The sequence below is a fragment of the Echiichthys vipera genome (genome assembly GCF_963691815.1).
Source record: "Echiichthys vipera genome assembly, chromosome: 2".
In the NCBI taxonomy this organism is placed as follows: Eukaryota; Metazoa; Chordata; class Actinopteri; order Perciformes; family Trachinidae; genus Echiichthys; species Echiichthys vipera.
This window is the reverse complement of record NC_139827.1, coordinates 6727591-6750325: the sequence shown is the minus strand read 5'-3', so window position 1 is coordinate 6750325 and position 22735 is coordinate 6727591. Positions and strand designations below refer to the sequence as shown.

The window sequence follows — 22735 nt, the reverse complement described above, 5'->3', positions numbered from 1 at the left end:
CTAAAAATGTGTTATAGACCCTTTAGAAATGCCCTATGAAATTCACTTGGGCAATTACAGATGTAAAATAGACCACTGAAAGTTATCTCCTGCAAAAAAGTGCTTAAAGGGATAGTTTGGTTAATTTGAAGTGGGGTTGTATGAGGTACTGTATGTGATTTGCTGTATGTACAGTAGATGGTGGTCGGCACGCCCCCAGTTTGGAGGAGTAGGCATAAGTACCGAAACAATAGCTAAGCAATGTACTGCTGGCTTGAACAGTTAGTTTTTTGTGTTATGTTGTGACTTTGGTGAACCTGAATTAACCATTTAAAACACCAAATCACACAATAACACAGACGAGCTAACTGAGTGAGGCAGCGGTAATCCATCAACTCCTCTGTTCTAGGTAAAATTACTGTCATTGTTAAAGGAGTGGTACTATCTTTGATAGAGATTAGAAATAATGGCTTCAGTTCCCAGTTGGAAAGAGCCGCCCTAGGACAAGATAAAGCAGTACAAATATTCTAAATATAGCAATCACTTAAACCAAGGGTGTCAAAGTGATCCAGTAAAGGGCCGTGTGGCTGCAGGTTTTCATTCCAACCAATCAAAAACACACCTGGTCCAACAAATCAACTGTGTGAAGACAGTTCAAGTGATTGAGTAAGTCGAGTCAGGTGTGTTCTTGCTTGGTTGGAATGAAAACCTGCAGCCACACGGCCCTTTACTGGATCAGTTGGACACCCTGAAAACCAATATCGATCTTTTTTAGGTGAGCCTTTTTTGGGGAGGCTAAAATTTGTTTTGCTGCTGCCCCCTCCACAGCAGTACACTTTTTAGCTTCAGCGTCAGTTCTCGACCACCACTTCCTGTAAATACACTCCCTCTTTAAAATAACCAAACTATCTCTTTATTATAGCTTAGATTTATAGCTATTATGAAAATAGTATCATGATTTTAGTAAATTGGAACATTTCAGAAATAGAAATTAATAATTGGCTTATTATTTTCCATATTCTTTTTCTCCATAACAGTATCTCTTAGGCCTGTGAATGTTCTTATTTGTCCAGGTCATCGTTCTCCCCAAAGCAATTTCCGTCAAAAGCATCTGGACTTGTTTTTTCGAGAGGTCAAACGTCTTCCTAGACAAATAACCAAGTCCAGTTGCTTTGGACTGAAATTGCTTTGGGGACAGTATCTCTTAGCTTCTTGTAAACTGCTCAAGCACAAACATAGTTAATGCACTTGTAGAAACGTTTTGGTTTTTAATGAGATTTTAAACAATTATGATTTCTAAAACACGTCATATCAAGCCTAGGTTTAAAGTGACAGGAATTATTCTTTAATTTGGCTCATTTGTGCACTTGAATACCCTGATATTGTGCTCATCAGGCATTTTCAAAGTAAACAGTGAATAAAGCTTTTGTTATTGCGTGCTATTCATAGCTTTATACAAAGATGAGTTTCATGAATAAATTATGTATATTTTTTGCTTATTACATTGCTGTGTAAAGTAAAAATATTTTTTTTGAATATTCTTAACTTTGGGTCCATGGCGTAGCCAGGAATACGACTGCACTGCTTACACTTTAACCCGTCCAGGCCATAATTCACCCTATTACTGTAACCTGTCTCTGCTTTACTGTCTCCATGCTGAGTGTTTTTAAAAAAAATGTGAATGCTTTACTTATTCATCAGTCTTAGTTTTTCAAATGGTGCCTTTTTCATAAATGTTTAAGGTAGAATAATTGAACTTGACTAGTTTCCAAAAGTCACAAGAAGCACAGTCAGGTCTCACTTCTTGTAAACTCCTGCTGTGGTTTGTTCATAAAACAACAAATGATTTGTGTCTTTACCGTTTTTGTTCATTTTTCCATGTTCCACTCAGCAGATACATACGCACACTTTGGGAATAGACCAGGATGGAAAATTGGTAGGCAAAATAAATTAGAGCCTCTCTCAGCAGTGGCGTTTTCTTGACAGCTTTTAAGGGACCACATGCCGAGACCCGCAGAGACCAATTAAGGGCAAAAGTCAGAAGCCACTATCTTTCTCAAAACTTGAAAGTTGGGGGGGAAAAATCTTCTTACCCTGACTGCTTTGATTTATCATCAAACACACACTGGCGCATTTGTGTGTGTGCTCTTGTACACGTTCGTCATTGCACAAGCAATAACGTGGTCATTTCCCAGCGTATGCGTCCATTTGTCTGCAAATTTAAGCAGCGTCTTCTTCATGCTGTCACTTGAGAATGTACAGCCATTTTCAGGGCAATTTGACAGCTGTCACACAGTGACAGTTTTGTCACAATGCTGAAGTCTTGAAACTGTATTTATCAGCACTGACTGACACTCAAGAGAAGCCCAGTCCGTCAGACAGAGAGACAGACACAATCAGAGACTCTTGAAGCTTATATTTCCTAGCCATTGACATGTTTGATAAGGATGGATAAAAATGTTATAGGCTATGATGTATAGAGAAGAAAGAAATGGTTAGAAAATGGAAAATAGAAATGGTTATCAATCAAGGCAGGCTTAGAAGCCTGGGCTATGAAAATGCACCTTTGTCACTATTAACTGGTCGGTGTTGGTTGTGAGAAGGTAAATGGTACTGGTTGTTTGATTTACCTTCTTTCTGGTTCACTTGCCTGTTTTTATGTTTAACATGTTTGTAATACCTATTTTTTAGTCTAACTGACAGAATTGAAAAGCAGACACTTTGTTTGATTTTAAATAGCAGGGCCGCGATTAAGAACAAAAGTCACTGATATTTAATTAGAGCAATTTTTCATCACGTTGAAAAGTGCGGACTATGCTTTCCTGCGCGGTGCTGTGGTCAGATGTTCCTGTAGTGCATACACAAACCTCTGAATGTGTCTCTGCGGTTTGTCTGTTCTCCTCACTCCTTTCACCATTTCTAATGTGACATTATATTCATATACAATCACACATGCTCAAATGCATGCGTATCACTTTGAACTTTTTAAATAATTCCCGCCATTAGGAATCAGTTCTCTGCATTCAGATCAAGTCATCAAATTTAAGTAATTATTGCAAATTTATTTTCAACAAATTAAAGTCAGGCCCCTATTTTGCTTCTCCTCTCTATGAATCTCTCCTCTCCCAGCTGGCTGCTTTAGTCACAACTACACTCATTATTGTGCATTATAGTGTTTTGTTAGACCCTAAGTGAGCAGATGGAGTGCCTCAGGGATTTTATATTTGATATGGAGCCATCCATCTATGCAGCATTAGCTAAGTGAGTTGAGCATTTACTTGTTGAGCTCTGATGTGTAGCATCGGAATATCTGAATGATGTATTTTCTCTACCTTTGTGTGTGTGGCAGATTTACGTAAGCAGATGGAGAGCTCAGAGCTCAGGAACCAGAGGCTGAAGGAGGTGTTTCAGAGGAAAATCCAGGAGTTCCGCACAGTCTGCTACGTCCTGACCGGCTATCAGATAGATATCACCACTGAGAACCAATACAGGCTCACCTCAGTCTATGCAGAACAGATGGACGACTCCTTGCTCTTCAAAAAGGTACACACACCTCTCTTATAGGCTGGGCAATGTCGACACACAGATCTGTTTTGAATACTAAATAGTGTTGATATAATGTGGCATAATGCTTTCAAAGACACAATAATATAACAAAACAATAATAAGTCCTAATAATAAAAACATAAACAAACAAAGGGGGGTTGGTCAATAGATGCTGAAATTCAGGCCGTCATCTGGACTATTCTAGATCTGTAGCTCAGGAGGTTAAGCTGGTAGACACCGCATGGGCTCAATGCACCTGCAGAATCTCTGTATACACAGACACAAGGATCTCAGATGGGGACTCTGTGGCAGACAGGCAGCGAGACTCGTCCTCAATGCAGGCAGGCACGGGAAGCATCACTACTGAGGCCCCTTGCTATGAGGAAGCCCATCAACAAAGTTAATCAACTACTAAGTAAAATCTATCAGCGGAACCTCTCAAAGTAAATTAAATTTTCTCTAGCTTCAGATAGAGCATTGAGCCAAGATTTAAATGTGGGTGGCAGGTTGGACTTCCACGTTACTTTGGATAGTTGTTGTAGTGATTCCATCCGGGCGTCTGCTTAAGATGGCTTAATGAGGAGATGTGGGGGATTTTAATTCCTAAAATGTCTGACTGCATCAAAAAATTAATGCTACTATTGAATCAGTTTGGAGCAAACAAATTGAAGCTTTATCACAACATTGCCTTGTACAAAATCCCAGGTATCTAGTGTCATATAATGATAACAATATTATCATTATTATCAATGTATTCATTTCTAGCTTTACGAGCGTTTATGTTTACACACTTGCTGAGATCAGATATGCCTACATGCGGCTCTGAGCCCCTGGCAGTGTGTATTTCTGTAAGCATGTGCACCGTGATCATTAACATAGGAGTGTGAAGTTAAAAAGGAAACATTTCTACAGGCTGTAATGTCTCTGAGAGGGCTGATATCGGTCTCAGTGGGATGTTTCACAAATGCTTCAGGAAGTGCAAATTTGACCTTGCTAGGTGTTTTTTTGCCCCTTTTTTACTGAATCCCCCACATCCACGTTTATGCACCATTAGGCCATGTTATAGCTTTGTGCCCGACTCAGCCATGCAGGGACAGGAACACTGTGCCAACAGGGACTGTGTGTGTGTGTGTGTGTGTGTGTGTGTGGGGGGGTGTGTGGACTGGGCAATGTCGCTGGGCTGCATTAATCGATCATCACTCCCCAAACACTCATTGAGTGGGCTAAATAAAACCTGTCCTGTATGTGTTCCCGTCCCTTAACTGTTGAGAAAATCCTTTTCTAAAGTAGCTTTACTGTAAAGACATCCAGATTTTTTTCCCTTCGCACTTACGTGTTTCCTTCTTTCTCCTTCTCTCCTCACTCCATCCTGTCCTCCTGCTACACGTTTCTTCTCCTCTCTCTTGTTCATCTCTCTCCCTCTCTCTGTTTCTCTCTGATCTGAGTTCGTAGCAGTAGCTAAATCACCATTTTGTTAATGGGTTGTGTTATGATAGGGGGCCTCTAGCTGGAACAAGAACTGTGGATAATCTATACAGGCAAGGAAGAAGGCAACTTTATTGTCTTGGCAGGATGATTATAGTGGTCAAGTGCTAGACAATTGTGGTCGTTACTACCTCGCTCAGAGTCTCACTTAGATGCTAGTAGAGTACAGAATAACATGATTATAAAAAATGGGGGAGGGGGGACTTGAACATGCATGTGGGTGCACATAAATATATATATATATTTCTTTTTTTGCCGGTGTGTCCAATTTGCTCCATCGGACCCACCTGCGACCCTGCCAGAAGAGATAATTCACTGTCGATATTTATTAACATCAGACTGCTTCCATAGCACACACGCACACACACACACACACACACACACACACACACACACACACACACACACGCACACGCACATGCACACACACACACACACATACACACACAGTTGTAATCTCCTCATAGTGCACACTGTCACACCCAAATGCACACATACCGACTCCAATCTCGGCGCTCTCTGACACACCACACTTCACCACACACCACCTCCTTCCCCCAGATGCATACAGATGTACAAAGACAAACACACAAAACAGATGCTTACACAACCTGTATTAGTATTCAGGGTGTTCTCCGCTGTTTGAGTTGTATGACACACGTGCCTGGTGGCCTATGGGAGCAGAGAGGCCTGTACTACTAATGGAGTACAACAGTGACACTGCGAACACACATATAAAGGAACATCCACACATAAATACACATGAATAACAAGATATGTAGCATGCATTACATCCTCTTTACGTGTGAGTGTTATCTGGGTTATGAGAATATAAAGTGGACTAATTGTTGGATAAGGAAGGAGTAAGTGGAGAGCAAATGGGGGATTTTGGACAGGAAGCATAGGAGTCTTTACAAATAGGATTCTAATGTTATTCACCTCCGCAACAGGGTTGCCAGATAATCCTGCTAATATCCCCCTCTAGCAGAGGCACCCAAATCCCCCTACTGTGGTGTAAGCTGTTTAACCTGCAACTGTCACGTTCCCTCTCTCCCTATTTTCTCATGCATTCATTATGCTGCACTTTCATTCAAATGATTTCTTCTGCCTTTATTCCTGTTTACTCTTCAAGCCCTTTAACACCACTATAATTTGGTAATTAAAATGTTTCAAGTTAAATTGTGAAAAGAGATGCTTTTCTGACTCCCTCACTAATTCAGTCTTTTGTCAGTCTCGGCATGGATGGTAGAGAGACACAATGAAAGTAGTAATTATAACCGCAACAAAGGTTTTGTTTATTCAGTCTTTGTCACTAACATGGCTCAGAGTTGTTTTTTGAACATCCTTTTCCCCATTTCATCTGCCGTAAAAAGCATCATATTTTTGGTGAAAAATTGATACTCAGGCAACATGTTAGAGGTCATAACTAATGTAAACGTATGTTTATGATTGAGAGAAAAAATGTTGTATATCAAAGTAGGACTAAAACTAACAATCATTTTTCATCTCATCTCATCTTCAACCTCTTATCCGGGGTCGGGTCGCGGGGGCAGCAGCTTTAGCAGGGGACCCCAAACTTCCCCTTCCCGGGCCACATTAACCAGCTCTAACTGGGGGATCCTGAGGCGTTCCCAGGCCAGTGTGGAGATATAATCTCTCCACCTAGTCCTGGGTCTTCCCCGAGGCCTCCTCCCAGCTGGAAGTGCCTGGAACACCTCCCTTTTTTGTTATTTATTAAATTGACGATTATTTCCTTGATTAATACGTAGTATTAGATGGAAATTTGGTACTGATATTCCCAACCCCCAGAGAGATGAACCCCAATGACGTGTGCTCCACCTACTAATATCAAACTTTTCACTAGCTTTTCCAACTCATAGAATACAATACAATATAATCCAACTTTATTGTCCATCTTTGTATAAATTTGGTTTGACTCGACGTTAGCAGTAAACAGTATGGAAAATTAGAAACCAGGTAAACACAAACAGCATTAAAGGGGATCTGTTGTCCTGGTTTTCAGGTTCATACATACATTCTGTGTTTCTACTAGAATATGTTTGCATACTTGAATGTTAAAAAAAAATATATCACCGTTAGCACCTTATGCATTCACAAGTTAGATCCGACCATTAGTACGAGACAAACATTTCAGTAATATAATGTTGCTTACAGATAGGCTTCTGAGTCATCAACACAGCCCTTTATAGATGAAACAGTCGCGTCTTATAGCATTAGCTTTGCTGAAAATCCAAGTGCATTTTGGGCTTTGTTGATGAAGGAGTCCTTGAAGTGGTGTGGACAAATTAAGACTTGGCTGTTGTTGACCGACTTTCTTCTTTAGGAAGAAAGAGTAGACATTTTTCTCTTCATGACTGTCTGAGTGATTACTTTTACATACGTTTACCTCATTACTGTATATGGCCATGTTTTATATGACCATATGGCATTGTAACATTATACATGCAGACAGTTGTTTTTACAGAATAACGTTAAAGTCTGATTGTGTGTTTGAGTGGTGTGAGATTAAAAGTTGTGGGTGTAAAAGTTAATGTAACTTCTTTTACGGTGTCGCAAACAAGGACCGGTAAGATGCAAAAGCGACTTAGTCATAGCCAGTTGATACAGATAAATGCTATTTGTTAATTAGTAATGGATTAATGCAATGTTCTGTTAAAATGGCTGCGATGACAGAGTTATTCAGATAGGGAAAGTATGCAGAAAATGTTTGTGTATTAGCCTAACATGAGCATGTGTGTAATCTATATTTTTAGCTCACCCCTAGGTGAGAGGGCTGATTAGCATCAGTGATTAGGTATTTATGAGGCTCTGCTAATCAGCGAGATAAACACCGTAGCTGTGTGAACCAGTGAGTTTATTGAACAGTTTTCTTCTGGAAGTTTCGCAGAGAGGGAGGCACTGTTTGCATTTTACAACATTAACATTTACCCATTTAAAGTCTGGGATAAACAAGTCCAAAAGAATCAGTCTGACGTTACAGGGTAAAGACTTTGTTGGCAGTTCTTTTAAATGAATACGCTGATAAGATTGCTTTAGATCCGAGGCATGTTTTGTTCATTTTTTCACTTTCAATTTCCTCTAAAGTATTGGAAAAATAGTACTGTATTTTCATCACACTAACATCACACTGGCTAGTGACAGCAGTGCATTTGTCATATTAAGACATTGAAATTAAGAAGGTTGAGTTAAGCAACTTTAGTTGAGTCAGAGTGCTTAGAGTAAAACAACAACAACAGAGACACCTTGAAGACAGCCAAGTCTTACAAGTTGTGTGTCTCTGTAAGTAATCTCCCAGAGCAGACCCTCTGCTGGGCTCACACACCTTTTCTATTGATTAGCTCATTAACACATAAACAAACACACACACACACACACACACACACACACACACACACACACACACACACACACACACACACACACACACACAGAGCTGTGCTCTCCACAGCAATGACTAAAAACTTCTAGATGTTCACTATTGACCGATTGACTTTTGTCTTTTCCTTTTTTTGTTTCTTTCTTTCCTTCCATCCCTCGCTCGCTTTTTCTCTAACTACTCCTTCGCTTCCTTGACACTTTCTCTCCTGTCTTCCCTTCCTAATGAAAGGAGAAGATAGAATCTCAGGGCCAGCTCATTAAAAATACTCCCAATTAACTGTCAACCCTCTCACCACTCACCAGAGAGAGATGGAGGGAAAGAAAAGAAGGTATGGAGGAATGGCGGAGGCCAGGTGATGAGTAGACGGAGCAGAAGGTTTGAAAAACGGGAAAGGTTTAAAGAAGCAATGAAACGGTGTCTTTTGAAAAAAGCAAAAATAATGTGTGGGTGTGATAGTGGGAGAAGGAAGAGGACAGTTAATAAAATACAGTTTATGAAAGCTGTCGAGCCTTAATGACCTGTCTCTGTTTTATCAGCCACTTGGGAATGATTAACGCCACACAAATGTGTGTTTGCCTGTGAATGCGTACGTGTGTGTAAGACAAATTGTAAGCTATCACAGCTTGAATGGTTGAGTCATTTGTCTGTTATAGCTTAATTTTAAAACAACTTTGAAGCCCAGCTTGACTGTCAGGGTTGCTGCTGGCTACAGGGCCAATAAGACTTGAGCCATGGGAGCAGTCAGGAGCTGGAGCACTGTGGCTCAGCGGGGCCAAAAAGGTTTACGGTGTCAGTCTTTCTAACACAGTGATAAGCCTGTTATCTCTGCCTTTCTCGTTTTCTGACCAATCAGATTTAATGCCACTTATTGCCACTTGTTGGAGTGTTATTTGTAGCAGGCATTGTGGCAGCTACTTAAAAAGATAAGGGACGATAAAGGTGTTGTTTTCTTTCTTAACCATTTTTTTATTGATTAGAGAGTAAAGGGGAATGCAAGAGCTCATTTTAAACCGAATGTCAATTACAGCACAACAACACTATTGACAGCAGCCAGAAGAGTGTAAAAACGGTCAGTACAGCTGATTTGAAAAGGACAGAGAACCATCCTATTTCTAACCGGGTTGCTTTCCTATCTCATGTATCTCTCAAAATATCATTGACAAAACAGCTGTACAGCCTGCAACAAACGTGCACATGTGTATCCAAATAGTAGTAACAGGTACAATTACACCACAGCCCTATAGTATATAAATTGGCAAAGAAGGAGGTGCAGCACCTAGGGGAAACTCGGGCACCCTTCTGGAGCAAGATCTGAGAGAGGAGCTTGCCGGCAAGCGTCTGGTGGTTGGGCCTTGAACTATGGGGCTTAGCCAGTCACAGGCCAAAAGGACAATCTAGAGCTGCCACCCTGTAGGCCCACCACCCATAGGGATAGGCATTGGGGTCGGGCAGCAGGTGGGGAACTATGGGTTGCTGACCCTTGGCATTGCACACTAGTTATCCTAAATCTTTTCCTGTGCAAAATGGGTTTTGTATTTTTACTAAAATGGTAAGATCAATCCTGTCTTGCATTCCTTTTATACATTGTTTTTAGTTCTATCTTTGCGTGTGTGCACATACATGGGGGCCTCATGCTTGTTTGTCAGTTGAGAGCAATGAAATAAATCTAAACTAAAAAAGAGTAGATGAGTGGGTGTTTTAAATATTTTGGGAAGAGAAAGAAGGCTTGCTGGGACTGAATTTCACTTTGCTCACTGACTGAAACAAAACACTCACTGATCTATCCCTGATAGCTATGAAGATAAACATGAGCAAAGCACTAATAAACAGTAAACACAAAGGCTGATGGGAATACAAGAGTGAATAAATTAACCACATTTTCTGTGGATATGACTTTATGTACTTAAACCCTCAGAGAGAAATCTTGGAGTCAGCGTCCCGGAGAAAGAAGAGAATGTTGACTCTGATTTCTCCTGACAGTTTCCTGTCCTGCTTGCCCTCGGGTTGCTTTTGTGTATATGCGTGTGTGTCTGTGTGTGCGTTGTCGGCATCGCTGGCTCCTCTGGTCGATGTTCACAACATATGTCTGCTGTCTCCATGGTAACGCGATACACCAGAACCACACATAAGTCCATCTGAGGGTTTGACTATTCCTGAGCCGAGGAAGGAAGGCCTCTCCAGCTTTGCCACAGCAGAGACATTAATGTCTTCTTCACACTGTAACTGCCATGTATCTCGATTCTCTTGCACGTGAACATGATCTCATGGACGTGTTTGGGTTGTGTACTGAAGAGTTAATTTATGAATATTTTTAAAAGGGAAAATCAAAGTGTATTTATAGACGTACGACTGTGTATGTGTATAAAGCCTTTTGTGGCTCCAGAGGTAGGTGTGTGAAGTCTGATAACTTCAGACCACAAGTTTGAAAACCTGGGGGTGTGGAGTTGGAAAGAATCGTTTATCAGACCTCTGTAGCTCGCTCCTCGTCTTTTCTTCAGGCTAGCGGCTTGCGGCCACATTAGCCACAACTAGCATAACATACCCAAATGTCGGTTGCATTGTGGATAATGTTTAGGTGATGAGGTTTTGAGAAAGGCGCATACATGGAACATGGTGAAAGACCGTGTTTCTGGTTCGGCTGCAATCATTTTAACCCTTTTTTAAAATTTGATTTAAGTTATGTATTTTTGCTTGAGATTAAGGCAAAGATAAAACAATTTAAAAGTAAACAAAAGTTATGTGATCTTTGAGTGTCTAGGCACATCTTCAGTTTTCCAAAATTGAAAACTAATTCCATGTTTTATGTATTTAAGCTCGTGCAAATCAGTCGTTCAATAAGCCACTCACAAAATAGTCCTGTTAGATGCATGTCGTCATTAGTCAGTTATTTTTTGCACAGACTGAACAACACTTAAAAAACAGTAAATAAATAGCTGATTAGAATATAAATATGGATAACATTGCTGCTGATTTTAATTATTTTTCGGTGGGAGCTCTTTCTCTTTCTCTCTCCCCTCCTCCTCTCTCTCTTTCCACTCCCTCCCTCTCTTTCTGACATCCCCCTCTCGACTGCAGAAAAATGCCAAAATCTGCATTTAAATTGAATTCATCTGCATAATTCTGATGATTCAATTAATCTGCCTTCTGTTTTTCAACCCCTCCAATCAGCGGCTGTGCCGTGCACTGGAATTGTTTGTTGTTGATGCTGCTGTTGGCGGTGGAGGCGGTAGGGAAGTGTTGTGTGTTTGCATGAAAACTATATGTGAAGGTCTAAAAAGAGGCAAAAGCATAAATGAGAATATGATAAATAAAATATTCTTCAATTTCAATGCATCGCTGCCTCAGCACTTCAATCAATCAATCAAACTGTATTCAACCCCGTGGGGGAATTATTTTACAAAAGAGGGTATGAAGGGGGTACGTCACATGAGGGTGGTGCTCCTGTGGGAAGAACAGTGCGGGATTTGGAAAAAATCCCAGCACATAAAACAGAAAACTCAAGACAGCTGGATGCATTGGAAGAAAAATCTATGCAGCAGGAGGAGGAGAGAACAAGACAGAGAAGAAAAGTCCCCTCATTAGCACTGGAGAGCGGAGACAGAGGTCAACTGATCTGTGAACTGCATGTCACCACCTCGATATAGAGCCATCTGTCACATCCACACATGTACACACAGTCTGAGGCCTCTATTTTCACAGTCAAGTTGCAAAGACCAGTGCAAAGTAGTATGTCATGTCTGCAGGGACAGTGGAGCTGTCTTTAAGCCTTTCATTAAGGCATTAAGGGCTGGGAGAGTTAGAATATGAATTGAAGGAGAGGTGATTAATCATCTTTTCAGCCAGTCACAGTGCTTGTCTTGCCAGTCATAGTTAAACAAAATAGAAAAAGATCATCAAATGGAAAAGAGAGTGCAGATAGCTTTTCTAAGTTAGGAAATAAACAAACATACATTTGTTTTCTAGGGCACTTAGAGTGGCAAGGCTACAATGATATGTCAAACCTGTAAATGCTTCTACAAACAGATGATTTTTTTCAATCTTTATTTGCAATACAGGTATCCAACTTTTTTATTCAGGGTAGTTTCACTTAGAGGAAACCTCTGTTTTGCAGAACTCTGATCACATTCACATTAAGAAGCTGCCCAGTGCAACCACAGTGGGATCTGCTGGCCACTGAGTAGCTCCACCGGAGCGGTGTGGGTTTAAGCTTAAGCCGGTAACTTTCTGTAAATCATTTGGCATTGTTTTTTTTTATATTTGCTGAAACTGTCACTTTAATCTGACAGCACAATAAGACAGATGATCTGTGAAAAAGTCATGTCGCTCTACCTCCACCTTCTGCTCTCTGTGCTGCCTAGTTTCACAGTTTGATCCGAGTTCGTGAGCAGTCATTGAGACTGCGTCAGAGACTCCTCGGCTCAGATGGTTAACGTTCGGATGCGGTGGAATCTATCAGATGCCATAAGGAGCACATAGAGGGCTCTGGGAGCACAAGGTGGAGGGAGAGATGCGTGCCTTTTTCACGGATCGGCTGTCTCATTGCGCTGTCAGGATATAGTGAAAGTTTCAGCAAGTAAGGGCGAAAGAAAACTTGTTTTTCATAGAAATTAACCAACTTCAGCTTTAAGGGCCTCACCTCAGTGGTTGTTATAAGGGAGGGGGGAGCATCACCTTTTCACTTTCTTCACCCAATGTAACCAAATAATTTCAACAAAGGTTTTTACTGTCTGTTATTCTGACGTTATTAATAAGGTCGCATGTAATCAGATTTGGTCATATTTACATGCAACAAAAAGTCATTAATGTGATTCCAAGAGAGAGCAACAAACTCTGCTACTGAATTCAATCAAAACAATTCCAACCACTGTTCAGCCGTGTCATATCACACTGAAAAATGTATTTTAAGAATTAAAAATTAAACACTGCTTTAGCCAGTGGAAAAAGGGGCCACGACACACAAGGCTGTTGCCCCTGGTAACACTCACAGAAACAGAATAGGGGAAAATTGACAAATAGATTTGTAGAAAGTGAATTGAGTGCATTTTAAAAAAAATAACCAGACAGGTTTTTTTTTTTTTGCAGGGATGTGATTATTCTAAGTGCAGTTGATGATTGTGAGTAACAACACTGTGCTTTCGTGTGGCTCTTAACAATTAGATGCTACAGACGTGTGAAAATAGGTGAGCATGACGGATGCTTCCCGGCTAGAAACCTACATTTAACAAGTTTGTATTGAATCTGAGTTTGCAGTTGCAGGACTAAAAAAACTGTTGTGAATGCTCCCGGGAAATATCCAATATGGATCTGTTTTCGTGACACGGCTATAATCAGCGGGAGTTGATTTGCCACATCTTTTAACTCTGGCAGCGGCACGCACCAGTGACATTAACTCGTCCAATGTAAATTACAGATCTGCTCTATTGCACTGAAGCTTCTGTGATAACACTTTAATACATTTCTGCAAGAATGACATACAGCTAACAGTGGTTTTAAGAAGTTCATCGAGTTCCTCCAGAGCTGAAGTACAGGCAGGCTTCACCTCTAGGCCAGTGATAATGAAGTTACGTTTGTTTCTTTTAAGGGAGCACTCACACAGTCCTTTCGTACCGGAAGTCTCACCACACAGTCGAACTATCGATATTAATATTGTTTTGTGGAGTTTTCAGTTTTCCTCCAGAGACATTAGCACTGTAGCGTGTATGTGTGGGGTAGGGAGGAGTAGGTTGTGGCAAAGCGAGACTACACCAAACAAGACATTTGAAGATGTCACTTTGGGCTGAAGTAAACTATGACAGCCATTTCTTCCCTATTTTTCTGACATTTGATGAAATAATCAGAAGTAATCTTCGGGTGTAGCCCTGTTCCCAACCCTTCTTCCTTAGCCATCTCATGAATATTGATTTCCCGCATTTGTACAAGTACTGTGCAGAGCTTTTTTTATCTTTTTTGTTTCAAATAACATAAGATTAAATACAATAAAGAATAAATCAAATGCTTTATTAAATATAGAGGCAAAGCTCATTTCAACGTCAGGAAAGTAGCAACATGTAGCTTTGCCTGTTCAGTCGGCCTCAGTCATTAGTTTAACTGTGTCTAACTGTCAGAGGGCATGGGTGCGCACCTATATTCTGACCCTGTCTGCTTTGGGAGAGGTGCATGATTGTGATTCAGGCAGCATGCAGCTCCTTGGTTGGCTGAGGTCACTATAAAGCCACACCCTGCATCTCAAGTCAGGAAATATCGATTTCCTTTAATTGGATGGACAAATGAAAAGAGGGGATGAATGGGGAAGCACTCCTCCTCTCCATTGTTGATGTCTGTACTTCTTAGTTTTCGTGTGCAAGTTTATCTTGTTAGATTCGCACCCCCGCTCCCGGGGAAACTAACACAAATACATTTCTTCCATCGCTGTCTTTGTGGTGGATGAGATCGTTGTCTAATTCCCTCGACTAAATGAGGGAAATCCAGTTGTTTTCAAATAAAAACAGAACCCTGTTGATTTCAGAAAGGTCAGATATTGTTTAAAGCACTTTTTAGGTAAACTTGAATATGCAAATAAGCATTGATAAGGTCACTATTTGAATAAAGCTGATTTCAGAAAACCCCCTCCTGACCTTTTATTAACTTGTTTTTTGAATTTTTCCATGTATAAGGAAAGATATGCCTACGTGAGAATAAATCTAAAAAGTGTTGGCAAACGTGTGGCCCTCTAGGTTTAAAGTCTACTTCTGTTTTAGCCATAGAAGAAAAGCCTTTTCCTCATATAATACACATTTTTAAAATGTTAATAAAAAACTTAATTAATAGGTTAATAAATCTGGCCTTCAGGGTGGCAACAAGCAGAAATTACTCAACCTCTTCATTTACATTCTCGTGCAGGATGTTTTAATCTACACGAACAGAATCACGTAATATTAGTGCAAAGTACTTAATTAAAGCAAATTAGCCAGTACAGCAAAATTTATAGGGCAGGTATTCATACCCTCTCCATATCTGATGGACGATGGAATAAAGAAGCTTTTAATTTACCAGGTTTCTTCATTTTTCTTATTTAATTTACAGCTACACACTGCTCTGCGTACATATGGACAATGGACAATCATTACCTGTTCACCCACTCAAAACAGGTTTTAAATGTGTCGGGGTCTTTGTGACAAATTGCACACAAAAAATCCAACAATAACTGAGTTGCTCACTGGGCATTGTAACTGTATTACCAGGGTCAAACGGGTTGAACAGATAAGCAAAACAAAAACAGCATTTGAATGTTGATTTAGAATTCCAATGTCACTGTTATGAACAAAGCTTCGGACTATTGGGTGCAGCCCTAGTACTCTTAAATACAGCCGGGGTTGTTAACGAATGTTAATAGCTTGGACGTGCGATGGAAGCCATAGACAACCATGCACTGAGAAATGGGCTTAAAACATCTTGCTACTCCAAGCAGAGGAACATCTGTACCAATCCCTGGACTGCAGTGTTTCTAGCTCCACCCTGTAGTGTGGGATCAGTGTGCTAGGTACCTCAACAGAGGGGTAACAAAAAACATGACAAAACGTAGCGGTTCTATTGGTACCGTGTACAACTTTTGACAATGGAAACGCAAAATATCAACATTCTTATGTGAAACAAACTGAACTGAACTGAACCAGACTGCTTGGTGGAAATGAGGTATTTGTTTTCCTCCCCAGCTAAATGTGGGAGTCCTCACTGTCCTTGGCTCCCATAGGCCTCCATCAATGTGTCCACTGTGTCACACAAACACACACCCACTCACACACAAAGTCTGTTCCGAAGACAAACTTCAGCAGAAGGTGTTTCAGACACTGAGATCACCATGGTAACTGGCCGCAGTGTTTTTCTTTGATGTATGTGTTCCATGTTCCCAGAGCTCCAGCAGTTTCTAGAGCCGTGTGCCCACACGTGTGCGCGCGCCTGTGATGAGAGCAGCAGCCTGAGGATATGGCATAGCTATCAGACAGCCATGCAGGGAAAGAAGACACCAGGGACTGTCAGGGAAATAAAGCCACAGAGTGAGGCGGTTAGAGTGATAGAAAGTAGTCATGAGGAAGCTGGTGTGATTAGAGAAGCCTTTTTATTTGCCCCCTGCAGTGTCCAGGTCTGTGTAGTAAAGACTGATTTAGAAGGAAATCAAGAGCACATGGAAGGAGTAATGTTTGAAGAGGTGACGAGAACAGTGTTGTGAGGTATCCTTGGAGACGTACATTTCCTGTGGCCTTGGTATTAGTTAGTTTCATGTGTGAGAGGGTTCTCAGTGCTGATTGTGTTTTGTTTGCTACTGTTTAAGTTGGTCCACTTAAGTTATGTGCTTATTTTATTGAAACACGTAAATGGATGCATTCAGAAGGACACTACTAAAGTCACAGTCGTCATACTCTCATACTCTAATATAGGATGCAGATTATTGGAGTTGCTGTGAATTATGGGAGAAAGCAACTTCTTTTTAAATGAAAAATAGTTTTACATCTGATAACTTCTTTTATAATGACCCAATTAAAGACCAAAATGCACGTTTAATCTTGAAAAAAACACTACGGTCGTGTGTCACGGTGGCCTAGTAGTCTAAGGTGCTTACCACATAACCGCAACGAATCCGTCTGGAGACCTTTGTTGCATGTCATCCTCCATCTCTCCCTAATTTCCTCTCTCCAGCCTCTTGACTGTAGACTCTAATAAAGAGCTACTTGACACTAAATACTGATGTATGCAAAGGTGAAGAAAACTGAACGAACGAGAACCTTTGCTTATTTATATATATACAGTCTATATATATATATATATATATATATATACACAGTATATAAAGGCATTCAAGCCCAGAGCACCCCACACAAATCTGCACACCTCTGAAAGTTGATACCCTGATAGTGGCGGTGTTGCCCTCATTAGAGGGAATGTGATGTTGCCTTATACTTTGAGATGGGAGCAAAAAGCAAAGACTTGATTTTCTGTAGTAAAAGCACACTGTACACTAATGAACCCCATTAAGAGTGGAACCATCATACCTTGATATTAGGGCTAGGCGATTATCCGATATAAAAATGTATCTTCTTTTTATCAAAATCATGTATCGAGATATCATAACATACAATTAGGTCATCTAAACTAATGATAACAAGCACATACATTACATTTCATTTAGCTTATATATATCTATATATATATAGATATGTATATATACGTGTGTTTGTGTGTATATATATATATATATATGTATACATATATATGTGTATGTGTGTATATATGTATGTATGTGTATATGTATAATATATATGTATATAATGGCATGCCATGCCATTCAGGAAATGAATATTTTGAATGACCCTTTGAATATAGTGAAGGAAAGTCTGAATATATTGAATGAAAGTCTGGATATAGTGAATGAAAGTCTGGATATATTAAATGAAAGTCTGGATATAGTGAATGAAAGTCTGAATATATTGAATGAAACTCTGAATATATTGAATGAAAGTCTGAATATGTTGAATGAAAGTCTGAATATATTGAATGAAAGTCTGAATATATTGAATGAAAGTCTGAATATATTGAATGAAAGTCTGAATATATTGAATGAAACTCTGAATATATTGAAGGAAAGTCTGAATATATGGAATGAAACTTGACTGACATCATCAAGGCACTGTCACCATCTTGTATTTGGACCCACGCAGATGCGGTCAGCGCGTGCTTTGGTTGCAGCTTGGGTCGCAGGCAACAACGCCAGCAGACGGGCCAGTTTACACCGCTGCCATGCAACGTCCTAAAACAGCTCTGTCTTGTCGTGAATTTTTCATTTGAACTGGTCTAAAACTTGCAGGTTGTAGTCAGTGTTGACTTTAAGCTAGTGTTGCTGCATTTTTGTACATTCAGTTACAGAACACCGAAACAGCAAGTCACTCCATCTGTCTCTCTGAAGTACTCCCCATACTGCATTTAGCCTTGGTTTAGCATTGTGCATTCAGCTAGGAAATGCCATTAGTTCAGTTATCCTCTCCTCTCACCCCTTAGAGATTTGTCTCTGTTCACACAGAAGTGAGCAGCTGAGTTCACCTCGGCCTGTTGTGTGTGAGGAAGCACACTTAATTGGTTTATCAAGTAGGATTTACTTTTTCTTTTTGCATCAGCTACACTACTTTGCAATGTCCTGGTGCTAAGGTCTATTTCATTTTCAAATAATAATGCTTGGCTCAACTGGGATTATTTTTTGGAATCACATTCTTTGGAAAGTTATTTAGCTCCAAATCACACTCGCACTGGGTGAATGTCTGTAAGAGTTGGACTTTCAGTAAAAAAGTGTCCATGTGGGAAATAATAATGTAATGCCGTATTAAACCTTCCTCTGTGAACCTCCTATCGTTCTTTTTTTTTTGTTGTCCTCTGGACTTTAGTTTCATATTTAATGTATTTTTAAGTATTTCCCTTCACTACCTGTTTTATAAGCCTTCTCACGATACTTTGTCAAATAAAGATCTATGTCTCTTACGCACGACGACGCGGGACATTTCTCAGACGTCTCAATATCTTCCCCGCGTGTCATGGGACTGTGCTCCTCGCTGCCTCCCTCCATCCCTGCAACACTTTAATTACTTTATCCCTCGTTTCTCTCATCCCTTTCTCCTTCACTCCATCGCCCCGAGCTGCTCCTCATTCCTTTTAATTAATCCACACAGATTTAGACACCTTCACCCTGCTGTGAATACACACACACACACACACACACACACACACACACACACACACACACACACACACACACACACACACACACACACACACACACACACACACACACACACGAACACACACACACATATACACACACACACACACAGACACACACTTGACAATCCCCTGTAGACAATAACAACTTTAAGTGATCTTGCTTCACTTTGAAAGTTTTTCTCTGGAGATGGATGTAGTGGAAACCCCAGGTCTTATTTTTTGATATTGTGTTCTGTCTTGACTGTATGTGCGTTTGTGTATATATTTATGTGTGTAGGGCTCCAATGGAAGCATGCAGCTCATGGAGACCGAGTTCTCTAAAACTCTGGGAGAGATGGTCGCCCTTCATCTGCATCATCAGATGAGCATCCCAGCATTCCTCTCTGCGGTGACCCTCGACCTCTTCAGCCGACAAACCGTGATCTGAAGTAACCAGCTCAGTCACAGAGCTGTAAAATGTTATGAAGGGTTTTTAATTTCCCGTTTTCACTCTTTCTTGCCTCATATGATATTCACAGTGTCTCTCAACAGCTCTGACATATGAATAGAGTAGTGCTTTGTTGCGGAGTTGGTAGAGTTCTTCCATCTTCTCTTCTAAAAGACAAAGAAAGCAACTTGTTATCCCAATTTGTGCGCTGAATTTTTCATCAATGAAATTTTGAGAAACACCTTTTTTCGTTTTCATGAAAGTGACTCACAAAAGCCACTGATATTTGGTTTCTGAACATGTTTTTTTTGTTTCCCACCAGTTAAATCCATAAAGTGTGAAGGAACGTTTGTGTGGTTCTCTGGATCTGCAGTAGATGCATTATAGGAGGCCGTTACCAAGACTTTTTGACTCTTTATATTCGGTCTTTTGTGTCCTCTCTCTTGGGTAAAAGCTTCGTACGCTGGTGTTTTGTCGTTACAAAATCTCTGCGCTAATCCAATTCAAATACAAGATGTGTGGATTATATTTTTTCTTTTCTTTTTATCATTCGAGTCGTGGGATTTATCACCATTTTAGGTTATTTTAGGTCAGAATGTAATTTAGTCATATACTGTACATATGATTCTTAGTGTTCTTGTTTATAACTGTTGAATTATTTCATGGATATTATTATTTTTATTTCATGATTATGTGCTTGACTTGAAATAAAAAAAATAATACTAAACTCAAGTTTCCCACACTTGTTTCTCTCTGGTCCTTTCTGTTGGAAGAGGTCATAAAAGTGCAGGTGAAGAGAATTAGTTGAAAATACAGCGTTTCGTAAACTCGCCTCTCACCATATTCAACATTATCTGTGTGTGAGAAAATCTGTATTTGTTTTAACCTAACCAATTTCACAGTGTATAAGGTTTGTTAGTGTGTCATCTATTACAAGCACTGTTGCCCTCAGTAAGCTAGCCAGTGAAAACTGAACCGGGCCGTACCAAAGCTTACATGAAAAGCTCCTATTGAGGTACAGTTGTGTTCAAAATAATAGCAGTCCCACATCACTAACAAGAGAAATCACTGTTTTTGTTAGAATGTCAACTTCTACATTGAAAGCAAGTTTCTAGAAGGTTTAGTAAATGTATAGGAAACCAATAGGCATGACGTGCATGCTGCTGATTCTGTGAAACTAAATCCTTCACTGAAACAAGAGTGTTCAAAAAAATAGCAGTGCTGAGTTTAATTAGTGAGGTCATGATTATGTGAAAAAAACAGGTGTTAAACAGGTGGCCCTTATTTAAGGGTCAAGGCAACTGATGCTGCATATGCTGGCTGTGCATTTGTCCCTGGAGAAAAAGAGTAAAATGGGTCGTTCAAGCGTTCTTTTATTAAGAAATTAGGAAAAGAGGGAAAAACCTATAAAGACGTGCCGAAAATGATAGGCTGATGATCATCAAACGCTTTAAAATGGCAGCATAAACTAGAAAGGCGACGAAGAAAAACGACTATTCAAATGGATCGGAGAATAACCAAAATGCCAAAGATCTAAGATTGCCTGTGAGTACGGTAACATTCATATGACGTCTATGTGAAGCCAAGCAAGAAGCCCCCGCAAAGTCCCATTGTTAAAAAAAGATAATACATGTGCTCAAGCGGTTACAATTTGCTAAAGAACACTTTTTGTGGACTGATGAGAGTAAGATTGTCCTTTTTTGTTCTAAGTGCCACAGACCGTTTGTCAGGCACTGAAACACTGAATTCAAGCCACAGTACACAGTGGAGATGCTGAAGCATGGGGATGCAAGCATCATGATATGGGGATATGCTCGTACTATGGTGTTGGTCCTGGGATCCAGGGATCATGGATCAGTTTGCGTACATCAGAATACTGGAAGAAGTCACGTTGCCTTATGCTGAAGAGGAAATGCCCTTGAAATGGATGTTTCAACAAGACAATGACCCCAAACACACCAGCAAGTGAGCAAAATCATCATTCCAGACAAACAAAATTCAAGTAATGGAGTGGCCAGCACAATCCCCCGACCCTAATCCCATAGAAAACTTGTGGGCTGACATAAAAAAATGCTGTTCATGAAGCAAAACCAAGAAATGCAGATGACTTGTGGAAAGTAGTAGAATTGTCCTGGGTTGCAATACCTGTAGACCGGTGCCAGAAGTTGGTCGACTCCATGTACCACAGATATGAAGCAGTTATCAGAAATTGTGGCTATGCAGCTAAATATTACTTTATGATTCTCAGGAAAGTTGAATCTTCAAGCATCTCTTAGTTTATACAGTACATTTGTAAAGAAAGATGTCAACACTGCTATTTTTTTGAACATTATATTTCTTGACTTTCTGTAAAAAATCATCAAATTCACCTACTTTTCCCAGTTTTCTTGCTTTGAAATAATCCCCAATGTCCCCAATGCATTTGTGATCATTAAATACAATTTATGTGAAGAATTGTGAGGTTTATTATCAACATAACTGTGTTTGAATGTCCGTCATCATATTTAATGACCTCTCTGTCGTTGCTGGCCTCTGTCAGAACAATAAATCCGCATTTGAATGTTGATTACCAACCGCAACAGTGGTGCTGATATTGTTTTGTGTGTGTGTGTGTGTGTGTGTGTGTGTTTTTCATTATGTATCTGTCTGTGGACAGATTTTGATGCTGACAGTCACAAAACTTTACGGGTGTGTAGATGAGATCAAAACGAAGGCCACGTTTGAAAATGGGTTTGATCCTAGTAAGGTGGGGTGGAAGAAGGGGGCTGTGATCCCGTAAAGAGATGGTCTTGAGTTAAGAATTTGAATGTCAAGGTTATAACTGAAGCTTCAAACTATTCGGTGCAGCCTTACTGAACAAATCATCATGACACCGTACCATTTGAAAAGTAAATGGGTGGAGTCATTTCAAATATTATAACTAGCAAGTACAGCTGCTTTATAGTAACTTTATCGCCGCAACAAATGAATGTAATGAAGGTACAGACACGTCATTCTTACAATGTACTGTAATTCTAGTTTAGGATTAGATAAAGGTGCTTGTGTTTTAATTGATTTAAAGTAATTTACTGTTAGTTCTCATTCTCATCATCCCTCTCACAGAAAACCTTTAATCACAGGGTTTTATACTGTATACACGTTTGTTTGTTGTTTCT

The 22735-nt window shown here is 40.0% G+C and overlaps 1 protein-coding gene across 2 annotated transcripts in view; it reads left to right on the top strand.

Annotated features, from left to right (window-relative positions):
* The window catches only part of mad1l1 (mitotic arrest deficient 1 like 1), a 53133-nt gene extending 32818 nt beyond the window's left edge, over nucleotides 1-20315 (top strand). For both annotated transcript variants that reach the window (XM_083924462.1, XM_083924463.1), the window contains exons 17-18: nucleotides 3329-3522; nucleotides 19431-20315. In XM_083924462.1, coding sequence (XP_083780588.1) covers nucleotides 3329-3522; nucleotides 19431-19580 — 344 coding nt within the window. In that variant the 3' untranslated portion in view covers nucleotides 19581-20315. The remainder of the gene's footprint in view (nucleotides 1-3328; nucleotides 3523-19430) is intronic.
* Nucleotides 20316-22735: the final 2420 nt, after the last annotated feature.